The sequence below is a fragment of the Aquarana catesbeiana genome, linkage group LG04, assembly GCF_042186555.1.
Source record: "Aquarana catesbeiana isolate 2022-GZ linkage group LG04, ASM4218655v1, whole genome shotgun sequence".
Classification (NCBI taxonomy): Eukaryota; Metazoa; Chordata; class Amphibia; order Anura; family Ranidae; genus Aquarana; species Aquarana catesbeiana.
In genome coordinates this window covers 61,157,997-61,178,797 of record NC_133327.1, presented here as the reverse complement: position 1 = coordinate 61,178,797, position 20,801 = coordinate 61,157,997, and the positions used below count along the sequence as shown (strand labels likewise).

At 44.3% G+C, this 20,801-nt stretch overlaps 1 protein-coding gene across 3 annotated transcripts in view; it reads left to right on the top strand.

Annotated features, from left to right (window-relative positions):
- PLA2G7 (phospholipase A2 group VII) overlaps positions 1 to 20,801 on the top strand; it is a 109,082-nt gene that overhangs the window by 53,004 nt on the left and 35,277 nt on the right. For 2 of the 3 annotated variants that reach the window (XM_073625257.1, XM_073625258.1), the window contains exon 2: positions 15,391 to 15,543. In XM_073625257.1, coding sequence (XP_073481358.1) covers positions 15,445 to 15,543 — 99 coding nt within the window. In that variant the 5' untranslated portion in view covers positions 15,391 to 15,444. Of the gene's footprint in view, positions 1 to 6,587; positions 6,746 to 15,390; positions 15,544 to 20,801 lie in introns of all 3 variants that reach the window. The other variant, XM_073625256.1, reaches the window with a different exon arrangement.

Genomic DNA, 20,801 nt, shown 5'->3' with positions numbered 1-20,801 from the left:
CCCACAAATAGAGCTTTCTTTTGGTGGTATTTGATCTGTTTTTTTTTTTTTTTTTTTTTTGTTTTTTTTTTTTTTTTTGTGCTATAAACATAACCAATAAAAAAATTGAAAAAAAATTAAAAATTTCTTAAAAATATAAACTTAGGCCAATGTGTATCCTGCTACATATTTTTGGTAAAAAAAAAATCCCAATAAGCGTATATTGGTTGGTTTGCACAAAAGTTCTAGCTACATATCTACATAGTTAGTCAGGTTGAAAAAAGAAACAAGTCCATATAGTTCAACCAAAAAAAAAACCATACAATCCCATATACACAATCCTTCACCCACAGTTGATCCTGAGGAAGGCAAAAAACCCCAGCAAAACATGATCCAATTTGCTACAGCAGGGGAAAAAATTCCTTCCTGATCCCCCAAGAGGCAATCGGATTTTCCCTGGATCAACTTTACCTTTAAATGTTAGTACCCAGTTATAATTTGTACATTTAGGAACAAATCCAGGCCTTTTTTTTAAAACAATCTACTGAGCTGGCCAGAACCACCTCTGGATGGAGTCTATTCCGCATTTTCACAGCTCTTACTGTGAAGAAACCTTTCCGTATTTTACGTAGACGTAAAGAGTGCCCCCTTGTCTTCTGTGATGACCTTAAAGTGAATAATTCAACACCAAGTTCACTATATGGACCCCTTATGTATTTGAACATGGTGATCATATCCCCCCTTAATCTCCACTTCTCAAGAGAGAATACATTCAGTTCTTCTAATCTTTCCTCATAGCTGAGCTCCTCCATGCCTCTTATCAGTTTGGTTGCCCTTCTCTGTACTTTCTCCAGTTCCCCGATATCCTTTTTGAGAACTGGTGCCTAAAACTGAACTGCATATTCCAGATGAGGTCTTACTAATGATTTGTACAGGGGCAAAAATATATCTCTCTCTCTAGAGTCTATACCTCTCTTAATACAAGAAAAGACTTTGCTTGTTTTGGAAACCGCAGCTTGGTATTGCATGTTATTATTGAGCTTATGATCTACCAAAACCCCCAGATCCTTCTCCATCACGGATTCCCCCAGTTGTACTCCCCCCTAGTATGTATAATTGATGCACATTATTTGCCCCCCAAGTGCTTAACTTACCATTTATCAACATTAAACCTCATTTGCCACTTAGTCGCCCAATTAGACAGTGCATTGAGGTCGGCTTGTAAATTGGAGACATCCTGTAAGGACGTTATTCCACTGCATAGCTTGGTGTCATCTGCAAAGCCTGAAATGGTACTTTCAATCCCAGACCCAATACCATTTATAAAGATATTAAAAAGTAAGGGTCCCAGCACTGAACCTTGGGGTACACCACAGATAACCTTAGACCATTCAGAGTAAGAATCATTAACCACTACTCTCTGAATAGCGTCTACAAACTATGGGATATTTTTATTTATTTATTTTTTACTGGTAATGGCAGCGATCAGTGTGTTATAGCAGGACTGCGATATTCTGGTGGACATTCTGACACTAATTGACACTTTTTGGGGACCTGTGATCAGTGCTAAAAAATATGCACTGTCACTGTACTAATGACACTGGCTGGGAAGGGGTTAGAGTAGAACTATAGGCAAAACCTTTTTTTTTTTTTTCATTTTAAATGGAGTAAGGGAGGGTATAACTCCTGTAATTTTTTTTTCATAATCTGTGCCATTATGGAGATTTCCCTTCACTTCCTGTCCCATAGCCAAACAGGAAGTGAGAGGAAATCCTTGCAAATTAAGGGAATTTCTTGGAGAAATCCAAGTTAACAGACCTAGCATCCCCACTGGAAGATTTCCCCTCTATTACTTTTCTGGGGACAACCCAAAATTGGGGATTTTATTTTAATGATCATGGTAAACAGCACAAATAGAGAGGGGGAATCTTCCTAATGGGGGCACAGAGAGCAATAAAAACTGGCAAGCATTCTATTCCCTCTGCACTCTACCCTTGCTTATACTTTAAACATCTAGGGTGATCAAAGGGTTAAATGTGTGCCTAACCAGTGTTTATGTGAACTGTGTGAGGTGTTTTTTACTAGGTGAATGGATGGAATGTATTCCCTACTTTGCACGGACACAATTTCCATTCCTACCCCCCGTCAGAACAGCGATCTGCCATGTTAACATAGGCAGATCGCAGTTCTGTCTCTCTCCCCAACGATCGGTGGGTGCCAGCGAACATTGGGTAGCATGCACCCGCTTCCGCTGTGTATAATGACAATGGAAGTGAGCCGCCGGTTGTGCCCTTGCGCGCCCCCTACCCGGAAGTGTCGGATCACATATATAGACATGATCTGGCGCACAGGTGCCGCTCTGTATCAGTAAAACTGCTATAGGGCGGTCCGGAAGCGGTTAAATTAAAAATGTGAGTTTTCCCACTCTATTGTGTGAACCTCCCTGTTAGGATTTCAATGAAATCACATGTATTTCAAGTGTCCAGCTCAGACCTTCACCATGCAATTGGAAAGCACCCGCCCCATCCAATTGGAAGGCTCCTGAAGATGCGCGGTCAAGCCAAACGGCATTGAGCAATACTGTAAAGGGCCAGAGGTCCTGCCGCCATCCTTTGCAGAAGTGGCGGCCCCTTATGTAAGTGTGACAAGCTGCATTTGTAACAGTGTTTTGGTTTTATATCGTGGATGTTTTTATTGTATTGACATTTTGCATCACCATTAAATGACTACACTATGAGAATTTTCTCTGATGGCTGCTGGTTCTGTGTGGCTGTGAATACTGGTACTGACACCTGGTGGAGCGGAGGAGATCAGGATTATTCCATCACTTGTGGCGAGAGAAAGAGAGAGACCATGATTGATACCATCTAACAAGCTCTTAGTGCTGTTCTATATCTACACAGCTTACCTTTGTGATGAGTTTGCAGTTTTCCTATACGACAGGGGTCTCCAAACTTTCAAAACAAAGGGCCAGTTCACTGTCTTTCAGACTTAAAGAGGGCCGGACTAGGGACAGTGGGAGAAAACAATGCCCTATCCTTGGTGTCAGTGGGAGGACTAGTGCCCCATCATTGGTATCAGTGGAAGGAATAGTGCCCCATTGCTGGTATCAGTTAGAGGAATAGTGCCTCATCATTGGTGTCAATAGAAGGAATTCTGCCCCATCGTTGATGTCAGTGGGAGGAATAATGCCTTTTTGATGGTATAAGTGGGAGGAATAGTGCCCCATTGTTGGTGTCAACAACAGGATTTAGGCCCCATTGTTGGTGTCAGTGGACGGAATAGTGTCTCAAGGGCCAAATAAAGGCAAGCAAGGGGCAGCATCTGGCCCCCGGGCCTCAGTTTGGAGACCACTGCTATACGGGGAAGGATTGACATGGTGGGTGCTTTCCAATTGCATGGTGAAGGTCTGAGCTGGACACTTGAATTACACGTGATTTCATTGAAATCCTACCATTGAGGTTTACACAATAGACTGTGACACCTTGGTGGGAAAAGTCTAATTTTTCATTTAGTTATTGTTTATCTAATTATTTGTGGACACTAATTATAATTCACGTATATTTCACTGAGCGCTGCAATCATTTGTTTATATTCTGTTGGTGTTTTTTTTTTTTTTTTTTGGGGGGGGGTTCAACTTTTTGAATCAATAAGGCCTCATTTACGCTTGCTTTAAAATGTGGCATTTGACCATCATTTTGGAAGCAATATGAATGCCAATCAAAGCAGCTCTCCCTAAATAAAATCTTTTCTTTGCAGTCCTGTATACACTATTGATTTTGGTTTGCTTCAGAATATATACCCCATGTCATCTTTGCAGCATCTCAAAGCCCCCATAGAAGTCTGAGGCCTCATTTAGACTTGCTTTGTTGTCTGAAGCGTGATACTATTTTGGATCACTTTTCTGGCAGGCAATAGACAGACAGTAAGGAGGCGTTGCATCACCTCCTCATCTCCTGCGTTAACCCCCTAATTCCTGGACAACCGTTGTAGCATGGCCCAATTTACTTGAAAGCACAACAGGGGCTATAATTATTGCCACGTCAGCAGCAGCAGTGTGAGCGGTTAAGGAGATGCAAAAACATGGGGATTTAGTGAGGCGGGAAACTGACAAGCTGGAGATCTGTTGAGTGGAGGTACCAATAAGCCAGAAAAATTATGAGCAGGGGTTCTACAGAGCCATTAAAAACTCACACAAAAAAAAAAGTCCAAATACTACACCTAAACATGTCCCAGATCTGACAACCTCCTCATCATCACTTCCCATTTGACATTATTGGAGGGAGCGTGAATGGACTACGAGCGTGCTAATCAGTACGTTTGTGGGCTATTCAAGCTACAAGTCCATCCTCTGCAGTGGCATACAGGACTTGTCGTTTTCTTATTCACAAACTCCTGTGAATGAATGATGCGGCTGTGTTGGTGGAGCCTTGCACAGTTGTACTGTTTTCAAACAGTGACAGCGGATGCAGGGAGATGATCCACTGCACACTGTCAAAAAGAGGGGGGGATTTACACCCGTAAATATGGGTGTAACGTGTAACATGCTCCAGAAGGTGAACTTATCCTTTTAAAACAAATAGAAAATCAACACACACATGGGGGTTTGCCAAGCTTCATTGAAGCTTAAAAAAAGCATCAGAAAATCATAAAAAATGCATGTTAAAGCAGTAGGTTTGTGTGTTACCAAACAATGGAGGTCTAAATGAGGCTTAAAGAGGTTTTCCTCTACATCTATCCATGTTAATTGGTAGGGGTTTACCTTGACAGATAGTTCTAAGGCTACCATTGTTCACAATGGCTTGATTTTCCTAGATCTCCTTTGGAGACGAGTTGCTTTTGAATGACTTTCCAAGTCTGGTTTGTATCTGCACAACACAAACTGCTTAGAAAGACAGTTTATTTCTAAAGGTGGTCTCTATTTTCTGAAAAAAAGCCAGGCAAAATGGCCAAGTGTGGTGGTAGGCCCATCTGCTGCTTGCCACATACCTGGTGGGGGCCAAGTTGACGAAGGGGCTTTTCATGTATCTCCCATCCAACACTCCTGGAAAAGGTGACTGGTAATGTGAGGACATGGGATGGCACAAATTCTAGTGTTGCTGGCAGTACCGGATCTGCGTTTGTCAGGTGTGTGGATCAGACAACTCTAGACCACCGGGCAGGAACCAAAGGCAGGAATGCCGTGATACCAGAGCAGGTGACAGAAACATAGCCAAGACAGTAGCCAATGTGGTAACAGCCGGGCAGTGAGGTACCAAATCAGAAAGCAGAAACAGCGTTGAGGAAACAAGCCAAGGTTAGTGACAGACGGGCACCAGAGGTACAAGACAGAAGTCACTAGGCAGAGTTCAGTAGGCAGGCCAAGGTCACAACAGATAGGCAAAGGTCCAGAGGCAGATCAGAAGGCAAGTTCGATCTTAAACAGGAAGGCAGAATTAGCGCAGGTCAGGTCGAACGTAATTGCACACTAGCTGACGACCACTCATCAGTGTCTCTCTGCAGGGCTGCAGTCTGTATAGGCCGTTTGATACGACTTTGATGTGACTTTTTACACTCTGTGGCACTGAAGTTGTATTAACGTTGGACCAAAGTAGTGCAGGAACCTTTTCTAAAGTCGGACACACTTGTGCAGTATCAGTTAAGACAGCTGTCATAGGAAAACATTGAATTTCACATGTCATCCGACTTGGAGTCTCACAAGTCAGAACCTATGTCGCATCAATGTGAACCGAGCCTAAAGGAGTGTCAGAATTCCTTATACTCGCTGAAGGTCAACTACTAATGGGGCGTACACACGGTCGGACTTTTCGGCTTCAAAATTCCGACGGACCAAATCCAGCGGACAATCCAATCATGTGTGGGCTTCCCCGGACTTTCAGCTGACTTTTCCAGTCGCAAATCTGACGGACTTTAGATTTGGAACATGCTTAAAATCTTTACGTCGTAACTCCGCCGGACCCAGAAATCCGCTCGTCCGTATGCTTGTCTGACGGACAAAAACCGACGCTAGGGCAGCTATTGGCTACTGGCTATCAACTTCCTTATTTTTGTCCGCTGTACGTCATCACGTACGAGTCCATCAGACTTTTGTGTGATCGTGTGTAGGCAAGTCCAACGTTAGAAAGTCCGCCGCAAGTCCGCCAAAAGTTTGTCGGACTTTTGTAGCCGAAAAGTCCGACCGTGTGTACGCCCCATTAGTCAACACTGAAGTCAAAGCATCAGCATGGGAGCCAGGAAACTAGCATTCACAAAAGAAGAAATCCGCAGCCTACATGATTCTCTCACAGAAGATTGAACCGTGTGTTTTGCTTTGCATGAGGCAATTGCAGGTTCACTGTAAAGTAAATTGGATTGGCTGTCTGGCTTGTCTTGATTGTATCAGCAGTTCACAGATCATTTTCACTCTTAATTGGCATTGTCCTTTTTAAGAGAAGCTTGGTTGGATGTGAAGGCAACGTTTCATACTAAGCATGACGTCACGCATCTCTGCTCGTTCTGTTTGTGGCTTGCTCTCTGACTTAAACTTTCATCCGCCCTCCCTCATGTTTGACGGTAGTAGTAGTTGGCGTTTATTTGACATTTCTTCTTTTTTTTTTTTTGTAACACAGGGTTCTTATCAATGATAACTGATACATGACTTGTACTACAGAAACATACTTGATCTCAGCACTCTCAGTGAACATACGCTGGGTGAAGAGTGACTGGGATGTCTCCTGTCATAAGGTTTTCAAGACATTTGTTTGGTCTTAATCACTGTCGGCATTGGGTGAGAATTTTTGTTTTGTTTGTTTTTAACCTTTGTACTGTAGCTTTAAAGGGTCTTTCACAACTCAATTCCTTTTACATACTTCACTATTTACGAAAAGTTAGCAGGTTATGCAATGCCTGTCTGAAGTTTTGTAAAAAAAAATGTATGGTACAATATTCTCGCTTGCGCAAGTTACCTGAAGTGAACCTGGACCCAGTCTAGGCATATTAAAATGTTTACATTTACTAATCATTCATCAAGGGACACAGGAGCTGTAGAATCAGGAACATTGGGTAATGCCGTTGCCTTTAGCAGGAATTGGACACTGGAAAACAAAAACGTTGTTGGCCATCCAAGTATAACTCTCTTCTACTCCCATGATGCCTCAGTTTTCACTGATGTGCGAGGGGGATGTACATGCAAGAGAACAAAGGGTGCAGGAATCGGTAAGGCTGGGTTCATACATGTACGGTGCAAATTGAAGCTCCGTTTTCACAGCTAATTGACAAAGTAGTTGTTCAGCGTTTTAGGTCAGTTTTTGATCAGGTCAGGTTTGCATCGGTATCAGGTCCGGCTTGCATCAGGATCAGGTCAGGATTTTTTACTGTTCACAACTGAATGAAATGTGCAAATCAGAAGCGTTCCCATAGAAGTCAATGGGCCTAAATTCACAGCTGAGCCGGACCACACTGGCTTGCAGTCTCCGTTCTAATTTGTTCCAAAGGTGTTTTATCGGGTTGAGGTCAGGACTCTGTGCAGGCCAGTCAAGTTCCTCCACCCCAAACTCACTCTTCCATGTCTTTATGGACCTTGCTTTGCGCGCTGATGCGCAGTCATATTGGAACAGGAAGGAGCCATCCCCAAAATGTTCCCACAAAGTTGGGAGCATGGAATTGTCCAGAATGTCTTGGTATGCTGACGCCTTAGGTGTTCCCTTCACTGGAACTAAAGGGCCAAGCCCAACCTCTGAAAGACAGCCCCACACTATAATCCCCCCTCCACCAAATGATTTGGACCAGTGCACAAAGCAAGGTCCATAAAGACATGGATGACCGAGTTTTTCAAAGTAATTTCTCAGAAAAATAAAGCATGGAGATATGGATGGATGGGGGAGTTTAATTAAATTTTAATATTCAGAAGCAGAGTTTTTGGTTTGTGGTGCTCAGATACAGTGTAGTTCCACTTTAAAGAGAATTGCTATTAAAAAAATAAATACCTATCAGGTAGCCTATGATCCTCTTAAAGTGGTTGTAAACCTAGTTACACCACTTGTACCTACAGGTAAGCCTATAATAAGGCTGCACGGTTTAGAAGATATTTACCATATATGCTTGTGCCAACGTCATCGGCACATGCGCACTGAAGAAATGGCTCGATCACGTCGTTTCTAAAGGGCCTGTGCTGTGACCAGCAGCTCCCGTGCGCATGCACAGGAGTAACGTCATTGTGGCTCTGGCCAATCAGCGTCGGAGCCCAGAAATAACCCTGGGAGACATGTGGCCAGTCACAGCAGTGTACGGGGAATGCTGCAACAGCTTCGATCTAAGGTAAGTATTTCATAATGACCTAGTATGGGATGCATACTAGGTCATTATGCCTTTTGTCCTACAGGTTTTTTTTTTTTTTTTTTTTTTTTTATGGGTTTACAACCACTTTAAAGAGGAGCTCCAGGCTCCTCCCAAAAAATGTAAAGTCAACAGCTACAATTACTGTAGCTGCTGAATTTTAATATGATGACACTTACCAGTCCGGGGATCCAGCGATGTCCTCAATTGAGACGATTTTTCAGTCGGTTTTGGGTGCAGGAGTCGGCATCGTACGTAAGGGAAACAGCAGTGAAGTCTTCACAGCCAGTTTCCTACAGCGTATGGGCGAGCCACGCTGTGCTTTGTGAATGGATCTTGTAGTCTTCTGGGATCTGTTATGTGTCCCAGAAGGCTGCCGGGGAAGGAGGGGGGCTGAACTTCCGTTTCAGATCACTGCGGCGCATCTGAGAGTGGGAGTGGATACCTATCAAAACCAGGTACCCGCTTCCCCCCATAAAAGTGCCAAATGTGGCAGTGGAGGATGCAGGCAAGAGGAACGTCCACTTTTGGGTGAAGTTACGCTTTTAAGAGGGAGATGGAGGAAAGAAAAGAGTTCTACACTCAATGAAAGGTCTGCTTTAAAGAGCCTCTGTTGCTTTTTATAAAACAGAAATGCCCTGCCTTCAAAATGTAGCTTTCTGTAGAATCTTCTGCATTCAACACTCTGCCAGGAGTTTAGATGCCTGGTCCCTCTCTGTGCTCTGTGGTTCTTTCCACAGACCCCTACCTCCCAGCTGCGTCAGGTAGTGACATATGGCCGGTGAATGGAACCACAGCGTGCAGAGGAGGGACCAGGCATCTAGCAGTCTTGCCGAATAAGTTCCCTCGGCGGATAAGTTCCCCCCTGCGCCTGCGCAGTACGAACTAGTAACAGCCGCCGGAGATAGCCGAAGCTCAAAATCCACAATCAGCTGTACACGGCGCCTGCGCTCTGGGTCCAGGTTCCTTCCCTACCATCCAAGTGGACCTAGAGGGGGAATCTAAAAGAGCCGAGCGCAGCGAGGCCGTGCCCGAAGCGTGGCGAGCGGCCTTCTTACAGGCGCCGTCTACAGCTGATTTGGACCTATACCCTTCGGCTATTTCCGCCGGATCCTACTGCGCAGGCGCAGCGCCTGCGCAGTAGAGGGGGGTCCTTATCCGCCGAGTGGAACTTTCTCGGCAGAACACCGGGTGCTGAAGATTGTACAGCAAGCTAAACTTTGAAGGCGGGGCTTTTCTGCTCCATTTAAACGGACCTTTCACTAAATTTAGAACTCAGTCCCTTTTTTTTTTTTTTCCTCCACCTCCATTTTAAATAATTGCATAGTATTTATTTATTTTTTTGGAAATACCTTCTTTTTTTGTGTATTCCTCATGCTTCCTTCTTCCTCCACCTCCAGGCCAGGTGTGATGTAGCCCTTTTTCGCCCCCAGCGATCCACGTCACGCATCCCAGAAGACTGTAGGGTTTTAGGTGGCAAACTCTCATGAGATCTCCCGACACCATGGCAACAAGTGATCTGAAAGTCACGGTGTCAGATCTCCGTTATTGTATGCTTGGGATGTGGCGCAACGTCATCAGGTGGCCAAATGCAAGAACCAGGAAGAGAGAGTTGGCTCCTGATGACAAGGAAAATATAGATGGCAGAAAGGGACGTGCTGTGCAAAAGCGGTGGTGAGGAAAGGAGAACGCAGGATTCACTGGGCTTGTAAGTATTTTTATCCTGGAAAAATGAGCATCAACAGTAATAGGCATATAGGGAACAATTTTCATAAGCAGGTGCAGTGCTACTGGTAATATTAGCTGAATCCATAACACAGTTTAAAAATAGCAGATGAATGCTCATTAATTAACACCTTCTAGGGCAGCCTTTCTCAACCTTTCTGCCACAGAGGAGCCCTTGGAATAGTTATTGTGCCTCAGGGAACCCGCACTGAAATGATCAGACCTACATCTCGTGGTACATTAGTGCAATCAGTAGGTTATTAAATAAGGGAATAAAGAATGGGATTTACTAAATAATTATAAAATGAAACAAATAATCATAATGGCAAGAAAGGAAACACAGAGTAAAAATTGTTGTACCCCATTACATTGGTGGTGATTGTAAAAGTAACCCCTTACAGTAGTGGCCAGCATAGGCAGGAGATCATCCCATTCAGACTGTCGTGGTCCCGCCATTTTGGAGCCTTTTCTACCCTCTGCCGTCACTCTATAATCCTCACAGAGCTGACAGCAGGAGGCGGGACAGTTTCCGGATGGAGGGCAGGAGCTGTTTAAGGTTAACAAGCAGGTGATGCTAGGATGAAGAGCAGTCCTAGTAACCAATCACTATCCTGCAACTCCCGCCCTTGATCCAGATATGCTTTTGTATAAGGTAAGACAGTGAGGGGGGGGGGGGGGTGAAGTTAAAGGGGGTGAGGACACTAGTGTGTAGGGCGGCTGAAAAGGAGATGAGAACTGAATGAGGGGGTGGAGGTGAGGGTTGTAATATGGGGGGGGGCTGAGGATATTAAAGTGGGAGGTGAAGTTAAAGGGGGTGAGGACACTAGTGTGAAGGGTGGCTGAAAAGGAGATGAGGACTGAATGGGGGGGGGGGGGGTGGAGGTGAGGGTTGTAATATGGGGGGGCTGAGGATATTAAAGTGGGGGGGGGGGTTGCGGACAGCAATGTGGGGGTGGGCAGAGGACATTATGTTAAGGGGGCTGAGGACTGTATTGTGAGGGCTGACGACTAATGTGTGGGGGAGGGGGGGGGGGCTGAGGACAGTAATGTAGGGGAATGATGTAAATGGGGACAGAGGACAGTACTGTTGGGGGGGTTGATGTCAAGGAAGTGTGAGAACACTACTGTGGAGGTGGATGATGTAAAGGGGGAGCTGAGGTCACTAATCAAGAGGGGATCTTGATGTGAAGGGGTAGGGGACTTTGATGTGCAGTGGGGACCGAGGACACTGATGTAAGAATGGGTTCAGATCTGTGCATGTGCATTAGATGCACACGTTGTGGGTAGGTCAGCCCATTTTAGTGGGCTGCACTACCTGCAAGAAACACAGAGAAAGAACTTGACTTTTTTTTTTTTTTTTTTAAATGGTGCCGCACCAAGCTAGCAACCTATACTGCAACAACATACGGTTTTTCACACGCAACAATATGCCATAGGTACCAACATGATATTCAGACCTCTGCTGGAAGGAAATTTTACTGACTGGACCTCTGTGAATTTTACTTAAAATACCCCAGTTCTATGGGAACCACTAGTGACCTCTGGAGGAACCCTAAGCTTCTAAGGAACCCTGGATGAGAGACTGCTCCAGGGAATAAATACAGATTCTTACTGGGGCTGTGAAAAGCAATCTTAGGAATATGTAGGAATATGCAATGGGACTGTAGGCTGTGTAAAGTCAGTTTTCCATGAAGCCCGTTATTTAACATAGAATGCAAAATAAGCTTGTAGTTTCAATTATATTAAGAAGACATATGCCGCGTACACACGATCGGACTTTCCGGCATACTTGGTCCGGCGTACCGGAGTCCGTCGGACAATTCGATCGTGTGTGGGCTCCAGCTGACTTTTTTTTCTCAAAATTTTGACGGACTTAGATTTGAAACATGTCCGTTTGAAAAGTCCACTCGTCTGTAGGGCAGCTATTGGCTACTGGCTATGAACTCCCTTGTTTTAGTCCGGTCGTACGTCATCACGTACGAATACATCGGACTTTGGTTGATCGTGTGTAGGCAAGTCCGTTCATTCGGAAAGTCCGTCGTAAAGTCCGTTGAAAAGTCCGCCGGACAAAGTCTGCCGTAAAGTCCGCTCGTGTGTACGCGGCATAATTCGCTTATTTTTGTATAAATGTTGTACATGCCGTTTTGCTTTATTAGGAAGAACGCTTGCATTTTTCTATAGGCAGCTTGCTTTTCACTGTATCGCTGAACAATGGTGTGTGTATTTACTGCAAAGCAGAACTCTATAAAAGAAAGGAATGAATTCACAAGTTACAGTCACATAATTCTAAGGCAGCTTGAAAAAATATGCAGACAGGAACAGTTGGCATTCCTTTGCCTATAATAGTCCACATTGTGTTAGTCTTTGTGAAAGCCCTGAGCTATAAATGCACATAGGCAGGATACCATTTTCATACAGCTTGAAGGCTTAATGGAGGAATCCAGCCTAGGGTATAAAGTAAGAATATATTTCCTTTCAAGAGGCTGTTTATCAACTGAGTTGATACAGTGGGAGGGCTGTGTTAACCCCTTCCCGCCAACCTGGCGCATATGCCAGCCTCTCGGCAGATGGCCTTTAATGCTGAGCAGTCACGTATATGCGGCCCTAGATAAACACTTCACTGTGCTGTGTAACAGACGGGTACCAGAAAGCTCTGCAGTCAGGAGCTTTTCAATCATGTGACCGCTGTGAATGCCAAACACAGCGGTCACATGATCCAAATGCCCGCCTCCGCTTACAGATCCACTTAAAGGGCCAGGAGGCAGTGGTGAGAAGGGGTTAATCAGTGCTTTCCAGTCTGTAAGGGTTGGTGGGAGAGACCTCTTCCAAGTAAGCAGAATAATGTTTTTTTGCATAGAAATAAAGGATACAAAAAAGCTTTTTTTGTCATGGGAGCTTATCGGTAGGTCCTCCACCAACCCCAACTGACAAGTCTTGGGGCATTGAATATTAGGGAAACCCTAGGCAGGCTCGAGAAACCCACATACTTGTGACCATAATGGCTGTGTATACAAGGACAAAGCCACAATGGTAAAAGTCCGTCTCCAGGCCACAGAGGTGAAAGCGGAGATTGTCTGAGGTTACATTGAATAAACAATGAGGTGTATAATATATTTGGTGATATTATTTAAGCTGAATGAGTCTGTCCTTAGAGGATATCACTGAGGTTATATATGTATGATTCCCCAATCTGACACTTATAATTGGGGTATCATCTTGTGCCATCTGACCCCAGCTCGAGGGGGGGGGGGAGGGACAACCTTCTACTGTAAATTCTTAACACAAATTTACTAATATGTTTGAGTATTGGAAGCATTCGGATTTGATTGGCTTTTTTTGTTGTACAGCCTGTCCCTGAGACCAGCGGTCTGTGAGCTGAACTTTAGGTAGACAAGTCACATGGGTAAGAAGTGAGGCAACAGACAGAAATATAAATCTGACAGTATTTTTTAACTCTGCTCCACCCTATTCAGATCTGAAAATAAAACAAATTTTAATGGAACTCTTAAACACATTTTACCATTGAAGAAGAAGTAGGGCTAAAGCTCTTTTGTCCCTGCTTAGCCAAGGGATCACAGGAGTGCACTTAGTCCTGCAGCCAACAGTGGACTTTAGCCTGCTGTTGGCTGATGTTACTCAGCTGGACCAAGCTCTGGAGAGATCCCAACCTTAATGCTTATATTTTACTGCTATATATTGTGACACATGGCATATACTGATTCTGCAAGAAAACTTACTGTGAAGACAAGACATGGCTACTTAGGCTTGTAGCTGTCAAGTGAGACCAAAGCCTTCTAGCACAACACAAATGGGCAACAGGGGGTAAATAACATAATGGAGCCCACAATGATTGCATAGCCACTGACACTCTGTTGAATGGAGGATCGTCTACATCATGGGTGTCAAACCTGTGGCCCCCAAGCTGTTATGGAACTCCCATCATGCCTCTACCTTTGGGTGTTATACTTGCAACTGTCAGCCTTGCAATGCCTCTTGGGAAGTGTAGTTCCACAACAGCTGGAGGGCCGAAGGTTGGACACCCATTCGTCTAGAACAGGGATATGCAATTAGCGGACCTCCAGCTGTTGCAGAACTACAAGTCCCATGAGGCATAGCAAGACTCTGACAGCCACAAGCATGGCACCCAGAGGCAGAGGCATGATGGGACTTGTAGTTTTGCAACAGCTGGAGGTCCACTAATTGCATATCCCTGGTCTAGAAGATGGTCCAGCTGCTCCTACCACTCTACCACCCTCAGTAGGTCAATAGCTAGGACTGAAGGATGACATATGACTTGGGGGACAAGTTACATAGTTTTGGACCACAGCCCTCCATGCTAAGCTATACATTACATACTTCAGTCTGGTGATCTCTTTACACTGTATGTTACATATGTCAGATGGCCCCAATATGTACCATTGCACTCTGTACACCATGATGTATTTTACTTTTTGGACCAATGTTTTCTGTATTGCAAAATGCAGTACTCTATAAGCCATTTGTACATTATGTTTTCTGGACTGCTCCGCTCTGCATGCCACACAGTGCAGGAGCACATCCTCTTGATATATGGCATCCTTGGCTTTCATAGGAGACCACAGGGAGTGATGTCCCTGGTACCTAGTTGAGGCCCGCAGGTTGGAGGCCAGGGACGGAGTTAAGTATCTTTAACTTTCTTGGTGGAGTAAAAGATTTTCGTAAATTTGTTTATTCCTAGTGATTTCAATAATGCTTTTTTATGTTTAAAGTGGTTTTAAAGGTTGGACTTTATTTTATCTTTATGCATTCTATGCAGTTAGGAAAAAAACCTTCTATGTGCAGCTCCCCTCGCAGCCCCCCCCCCCCCATACTTACCCAAGCCCTGACTGCGATCCAACGATGTGCATGGGAGCAGCTGTTCTCCCGGGTCTCTGCCTCCTCATTGGCTGAGAGACAGTAGTAAGTGTAAGCCAATGTTAATCACAGCGAGGGGGGAGGGAGCGGGCAGGGCTGAGCCCCGACCTGTGTGTCTTATGGACTAGCACGCACGAGTACCCCCCCTAGCAGGCAGCTCGCCATCCCCCATGTAATGGAGACAAAGGCAGACATGTTTAAACTCCAGCCTGGGTGGAAAGTATGAATCCCTCCATAGATGCAGTGGGGGAGTAAGTGTAGTCACCCAGGGATAGGAAGTGTTTTTCATGGGGTTACCAGGTAAAATAAAGGAAGAAGTATGGTTGAAAAAATAAAACGAATGCAGCCACCACATCTAAGGACTGATAAACTGAAGTATATTACATTGTTTTTTTTTTGGGATTAGATACCCTTTAAGCTAAAATGTTTTGACTTGTTTATCTCTGCAGACACATTCATGCATCTCTTGCTTTATTGCAGGCTCTGAAGAGCTTTCCCATCAGACACTTGGAAGACTCCAGAGCAGTAGTGAGGATGGGAAGTTACAGTAGTGTCCATTTCCATGGGATACCAAAGGGGAAGGGACCCCATGCAGTGGGCTGTACGGACCTGATGAGTGATCACACCATTCAGGTATTTAACGTTGTTATGAATATTTCTTTCGACATGGTTGAAGACAAAAATCAGCCAGTAATCGTATAAACCTGTAAATATGGAAATGTTTGGGATCTAACAGACAACGTTTCAGAACTTTAATATCACAATGCGCTAATTTGCTAAATTGTGCATGTAAACTCACAAGATGCACTCTAATGCCCTGTACACATGGTCGGATTTTCCGACGGAAATTGTTCGATGGGAGCTCGTTGTCGGAAATTCCGATCGTGTGTAGGCTCCATCGGACAGTTTCCATCAGAATTTCCGTCACACAAAATTTGAGATCTGGATCTCAAATTTTCCGACAACAAAATCCGTTGAAAAATCCGATCGTGTGTGTACACAATTCTGACGCACAAAGTTCAACACATGCTCATAATCAAGCAGAAGAGCCGCACTGGCTATTGAACTTCATTTTTCTCGGCTCGTCGTACGTGTTGTACGTCACTGCGTTCTTGACGTTCGGAATTTCCGACAACGTGTGTGTCCGTGTGTATGCAAGACAAGTTTGAGCCAACATCCTTCGGAAAAAAACATGGATTTTGTTGTCAGAATGTCCGATCGTGTGTGTACTTCTGATTAAGGTTGGCCATAGATGTGGGACGATTGAAAGAAAAAAACAAATGGATTCCCCTATCCACACTTGCGAGGTGGATGGAGGAATCCTCCCTGCTGTGCCATTGTATTCTGATAGAGGGACTCCGCTGTCACAATACACTGGTTATCCTATGAGCTGCAGCCACCTAGTCGACAAAAGTTTTCCAACAGTCCCGTTCAACAGAAGCTGTCAATCACAGAAAAAATGTATTACAAAAAAATATGGGGAAAATTAGTCCAGTCTGTACGAATGTGTTTGATATACATCCAACAAATGCTTTATAAATAGACCACTTTAAGTTGTTTACGCTGTGACTTTGACTTGTGTATCTCATTTAGCTTTCATGATGAATCTGTTTAATAAAATTCTGCCACATAACATGTAAGATTCTTCTAAACATTTCTGACTTTATAATGTCAAATAAGATATGTACAGCTCTCCCCCCTATGTGACACAGAAATAAATAAATCAGTTGATAACGTATATAATATCTAAAAATAAATGAAATCCATTAAGGTGCTATAGAAAGTGCAAAACATGCCATATACAGTATATCAGTTCAGTCCATACTGTACAGCATAGTGCAACTAATCAATACAAATAGTCAATAATATTAAGGGCAATTAATTCACAGTTCATCCAGACATCCACCATGTGATTGTTTCCCAGAAAAAACTATTGAGGGTTATCCAAGTGTTCTGCTTCAAACATCATACATCAACTCTCTCTTATGTTATGAAGATGAGGGATGGTGTTCTGTAGTCTACTAGAAGGGAACTGGGTATGAATAATAACACTGCCTGGGATCGGGGCCGTCTTTAATATTGATTGGACCCTGGGCAAACATTTTCATGTTTCTAGGACATGGCTATGGTGCTCCAGCCATTGCTGCTTGCCTCCACCACCACAAGAATGCATCGGGATACATGCCACACATGCACATTGCACTACATGAGCACCATGACAACAGGGGAGGGAATGTGCAGTGTATGAATCTGAGAGAGTGCGCTCTTGCAATGGCAGAGGGAGGGCATCAATGGCTGGAGTGCCATAGCAGCATCTTAGCAATAGGTTTGGGGAACACCGAATGTGGGAGTTTTTCAGGAAGGTTTCTGGAGCTCCAAACACTGGTGCTCATCTCTGCCATTACAAGAGTACAGTCTCTCTGATTCAAGCATCATTAATACATTCTCTCCAGTGTCTATGATGCCCAGCTCAATGCCATGACAACAGTGCACCGCGCACCCTGCAATGTCTGAATCCAAGAAAGACGTTGCTGTGGCACTCCAGCAGCTGATGCCCACCACAAGCTCTTGGACTCAAACGCTGCACAAGTGCTGGGCACTATCTACCCCATTGCCATGATGCTTCGCTCATCACCATGGCAACAGGAAAGAAAGCGCATGTGCATTGTTTAAATCTGAGGGAAATCATGGCGGAGGTGAGCAATGACTAGTGCTCCATAGCAATGTCCTAGCAACAGGGCAGGCCGGGAACCTTAGCTATGGGAGTTTTTTTGGACAGGGTTCTGGAGGGGTACATAATTCAATATGGCTCATAGGAGTACCGTTTTTTTTTTTTTTTCATCTACAGGGGCAGGAACCACTCTATTTGGTTCCCAATCCTTAGTGGGGACCTGAGCGGTCTGAGAGAGCTGGGTTTCAGAGCTAGCATCTGCATGATGTACTGGCTACAGTTCTGAAAAGGAGGACATACACGATATTGTCAAAAGTAATGGGACAACTTGCCTTTACATGCACATAAACTTTAACCGGTTCCCAGCTCACGTGTATTTACGGTGGGCGGAATGGCTGCCCTGCGCAAAACCCCATATGGTACACACTTAACCCCTTGATCGCCCCCTAGTGTTAACCCCTTGCCTACCAGTGTTATTTACACAGTAATCAGTGCATTTTTATAGCACTTATCGCTGTATAAATGTCAGTGGTCCCAAAAATGTGTTAAAAGTGTCCGATCTGTCCGTCGCAATACCGCTAAAAATCGCAGATCACCACCATTACTAGTAAAAAATAAAAATAAAAGTGCCATAAATCTTTTTACCAAAAATATGTAGAAGAATATATATTGGCCTAAACTGATGAAGAACTTTGTTTTAAAAAAAAAAAAAATTGGGGGGTGGGATATTTGTTATAGCAAAAAGTAAAAAAGTTTTGTTTTTGTTTTTTCAAAATTGTCACTCTTTTTTTGTGTATAGCACAAAAAAAACAAAAAAACGCAGAGGTGATGAAATAGAACCAAAAGAAAGCTCTATTTGTGGGAAGAAAAGGACGCAAATTTTGTTTGGGTACAGCATTGCATGACCCGGCAATTACCAGTTAAAGCGATGCAGTGCCAAATTGTAAAAAGTGCTCTGGTCAGCAAGGGGGTAAAACGGTCCGAGGCCAAAGTGGTTAATGGCATCCCAGTCTTAGTCCATAGGGTTCAATATTGAGTTGGCCCACCCCTTGCCGCTATAACAGCTTCAACTCTTCTAGGAAGGCTGTCCACAAGGTTTAGGAGTCTATGGGAAGGTTTGACCATTCTTCCAGAAGCACATTTGTGAGGTCAGGCACTGATGTTGGACAAGAAGACTTATCTCACAGTAGAAGGAAGAAAATCCTGGACTGCCGCACTCCATGAAAAAGGCATCTTTATTTGCAAAAATTAGTAAAAATCCCAAAAAACAGTCACATCAAAGAGTGCATGAAACAGGAATCAAAGGCTATGAGTAAGCATCATTTGATGTGAAACGCGTTAGCCTTTGATCCCTGTTTCATGCACTCTTTGATGTGACTGTTTTTTTGGATTTTTACTGATTTTTGCAAATAAAGATGCCTTTTTCATGGAGTGTGGCAGTCCAGGATTTTCTTCCTTCTTCTACACATTTGTGCAGAGCCAGCACCTGAGAGTTTGCAGTAGGGTGTGGAGGCTTTGTGAGTGGCGTTCCTTTTCAAATTATCTCGCAGTCTATGCTCTAACTCATCCCAAAGGTGTTCTATCGGGTTGAGGTCAGGACTCTGTGCAGGCCAGTCAAGTTCCTCCACCCCAAACTCACTCATCCATGTCTTTATGGACCTTGCTTTGTGCACTGGTCCAAATTATTTGGTGGTGGGGGAGATTATGGTGTGAGGTTGTTTTTCAGGGGTTGGGCTTTGCCCCTTAGTTCCAGTGAAGGGAACTCTTAAGGCGTCAGCATACCAAGACTTTTTGGACAATTTTATGCTCCCAACTTTGTAGGAACAGTTTGGGGATGGCTCCTTCCTGTTCCAACATGACTGCACACCAGTGCACAAAGCAAAGTCCATAAAGACATGGATGAGCGAGTTTGGGGTGGAGGAACTTGACTGACTTGCACAGAGTCCTGACCTCAACCTGATTTAAAACACCTTTGTGATGAATTAGGGTGGAGACTGCGAGCCAGGCCTTCACATACAACATCAATGCCTGACCTCACTAATACGCTTCTGGAAGAATGGTCAAACATTCCCATAGACACACTCCTAAACCTTGTGGACAGCCTTCCCAGAAGAGTTGAAGCTGTTATAGCTGGAAAGGGTGGACCAATTTAAAGTGGAGTTCCACCCAAAAGTGGAACTTCCACTCATTAGATTCCTCCCCCCCTCCGGTGACACAGTTGGCACCTTTCAGGGGGGAGGGGGGTACAGATACCTGTATATTACAGGTATCTGTACCCACTTCCGGCATAGATAGCCGCAGAATCTGCGGTTATTTACGCCACTTCCTGCTCCCTCCCCGCTGCCTGCTGGGAAACACACGGGTCCCAGAGGCAGCAGGGACCATCCGTATTGCGCTGCGCGACTCGCGCATGCGCAGTAGGGAACCGGGAAGTGAAGCCGCACGGCTTCACTTCCTGATTCCCTTACCGAAGATGGAGGCGGCAGAACCCGAGGACGGAGAGACGCTTCGGCCTCGGGTGCCGACACCGCGGGCGCCCTGGACAGGTAAGTGTCCATGTTTTAAAAGTCAGCAGCTGCAGTATTTGTAGCTGCTGACTTTTAAAAAAAAAAAATTTTCGGCGGCGCTCCGCTTTAATATTGACAAACATGTGTGTAAAGGCAGGTGTCCCAATACTTTTGGCAATATAGTGTATATTGAGGTACATGGCAAAATGGCAGGGATTACTGACAACACAGTCCACCATATAATTTGTTAAGGGGCCTGTAGACATTGGTGACTAGTCAAACTACATTAAAGTGGTACTAAACCCAAAACCAAAAATGTAATATATTGCAGATTACTAATCTATAAATGTGGTGGCTGCATTTGTTTTCTTTTTTTTCTCTTCTGTTTCCACCTGGTATTCTGGCCAGTAACACACCTCCTGTATTAGGCCTGATTCACACCTATGCATTTTTTATTTTTTTTTAGCATTTTGCAGATTTGCACTACAGAACGTGTTCCATAGGAAACCATGTTAAATGGACTGTAGTGCAAATCTGTAAAATGCAAAAAAGCACTAAAAATTCATAGTTGTGAATCAGGCCTTAGAGTGCCTCCACTCTGGATGAGGAAGCAGCAGGGACATCGTTGGACAGCAGCATTGTATGTCTGGGGGGAGGGGAGTGTTAGCAGATTTAGATATACTAACAAATGGATGCCAAACTCCAGCTCACAG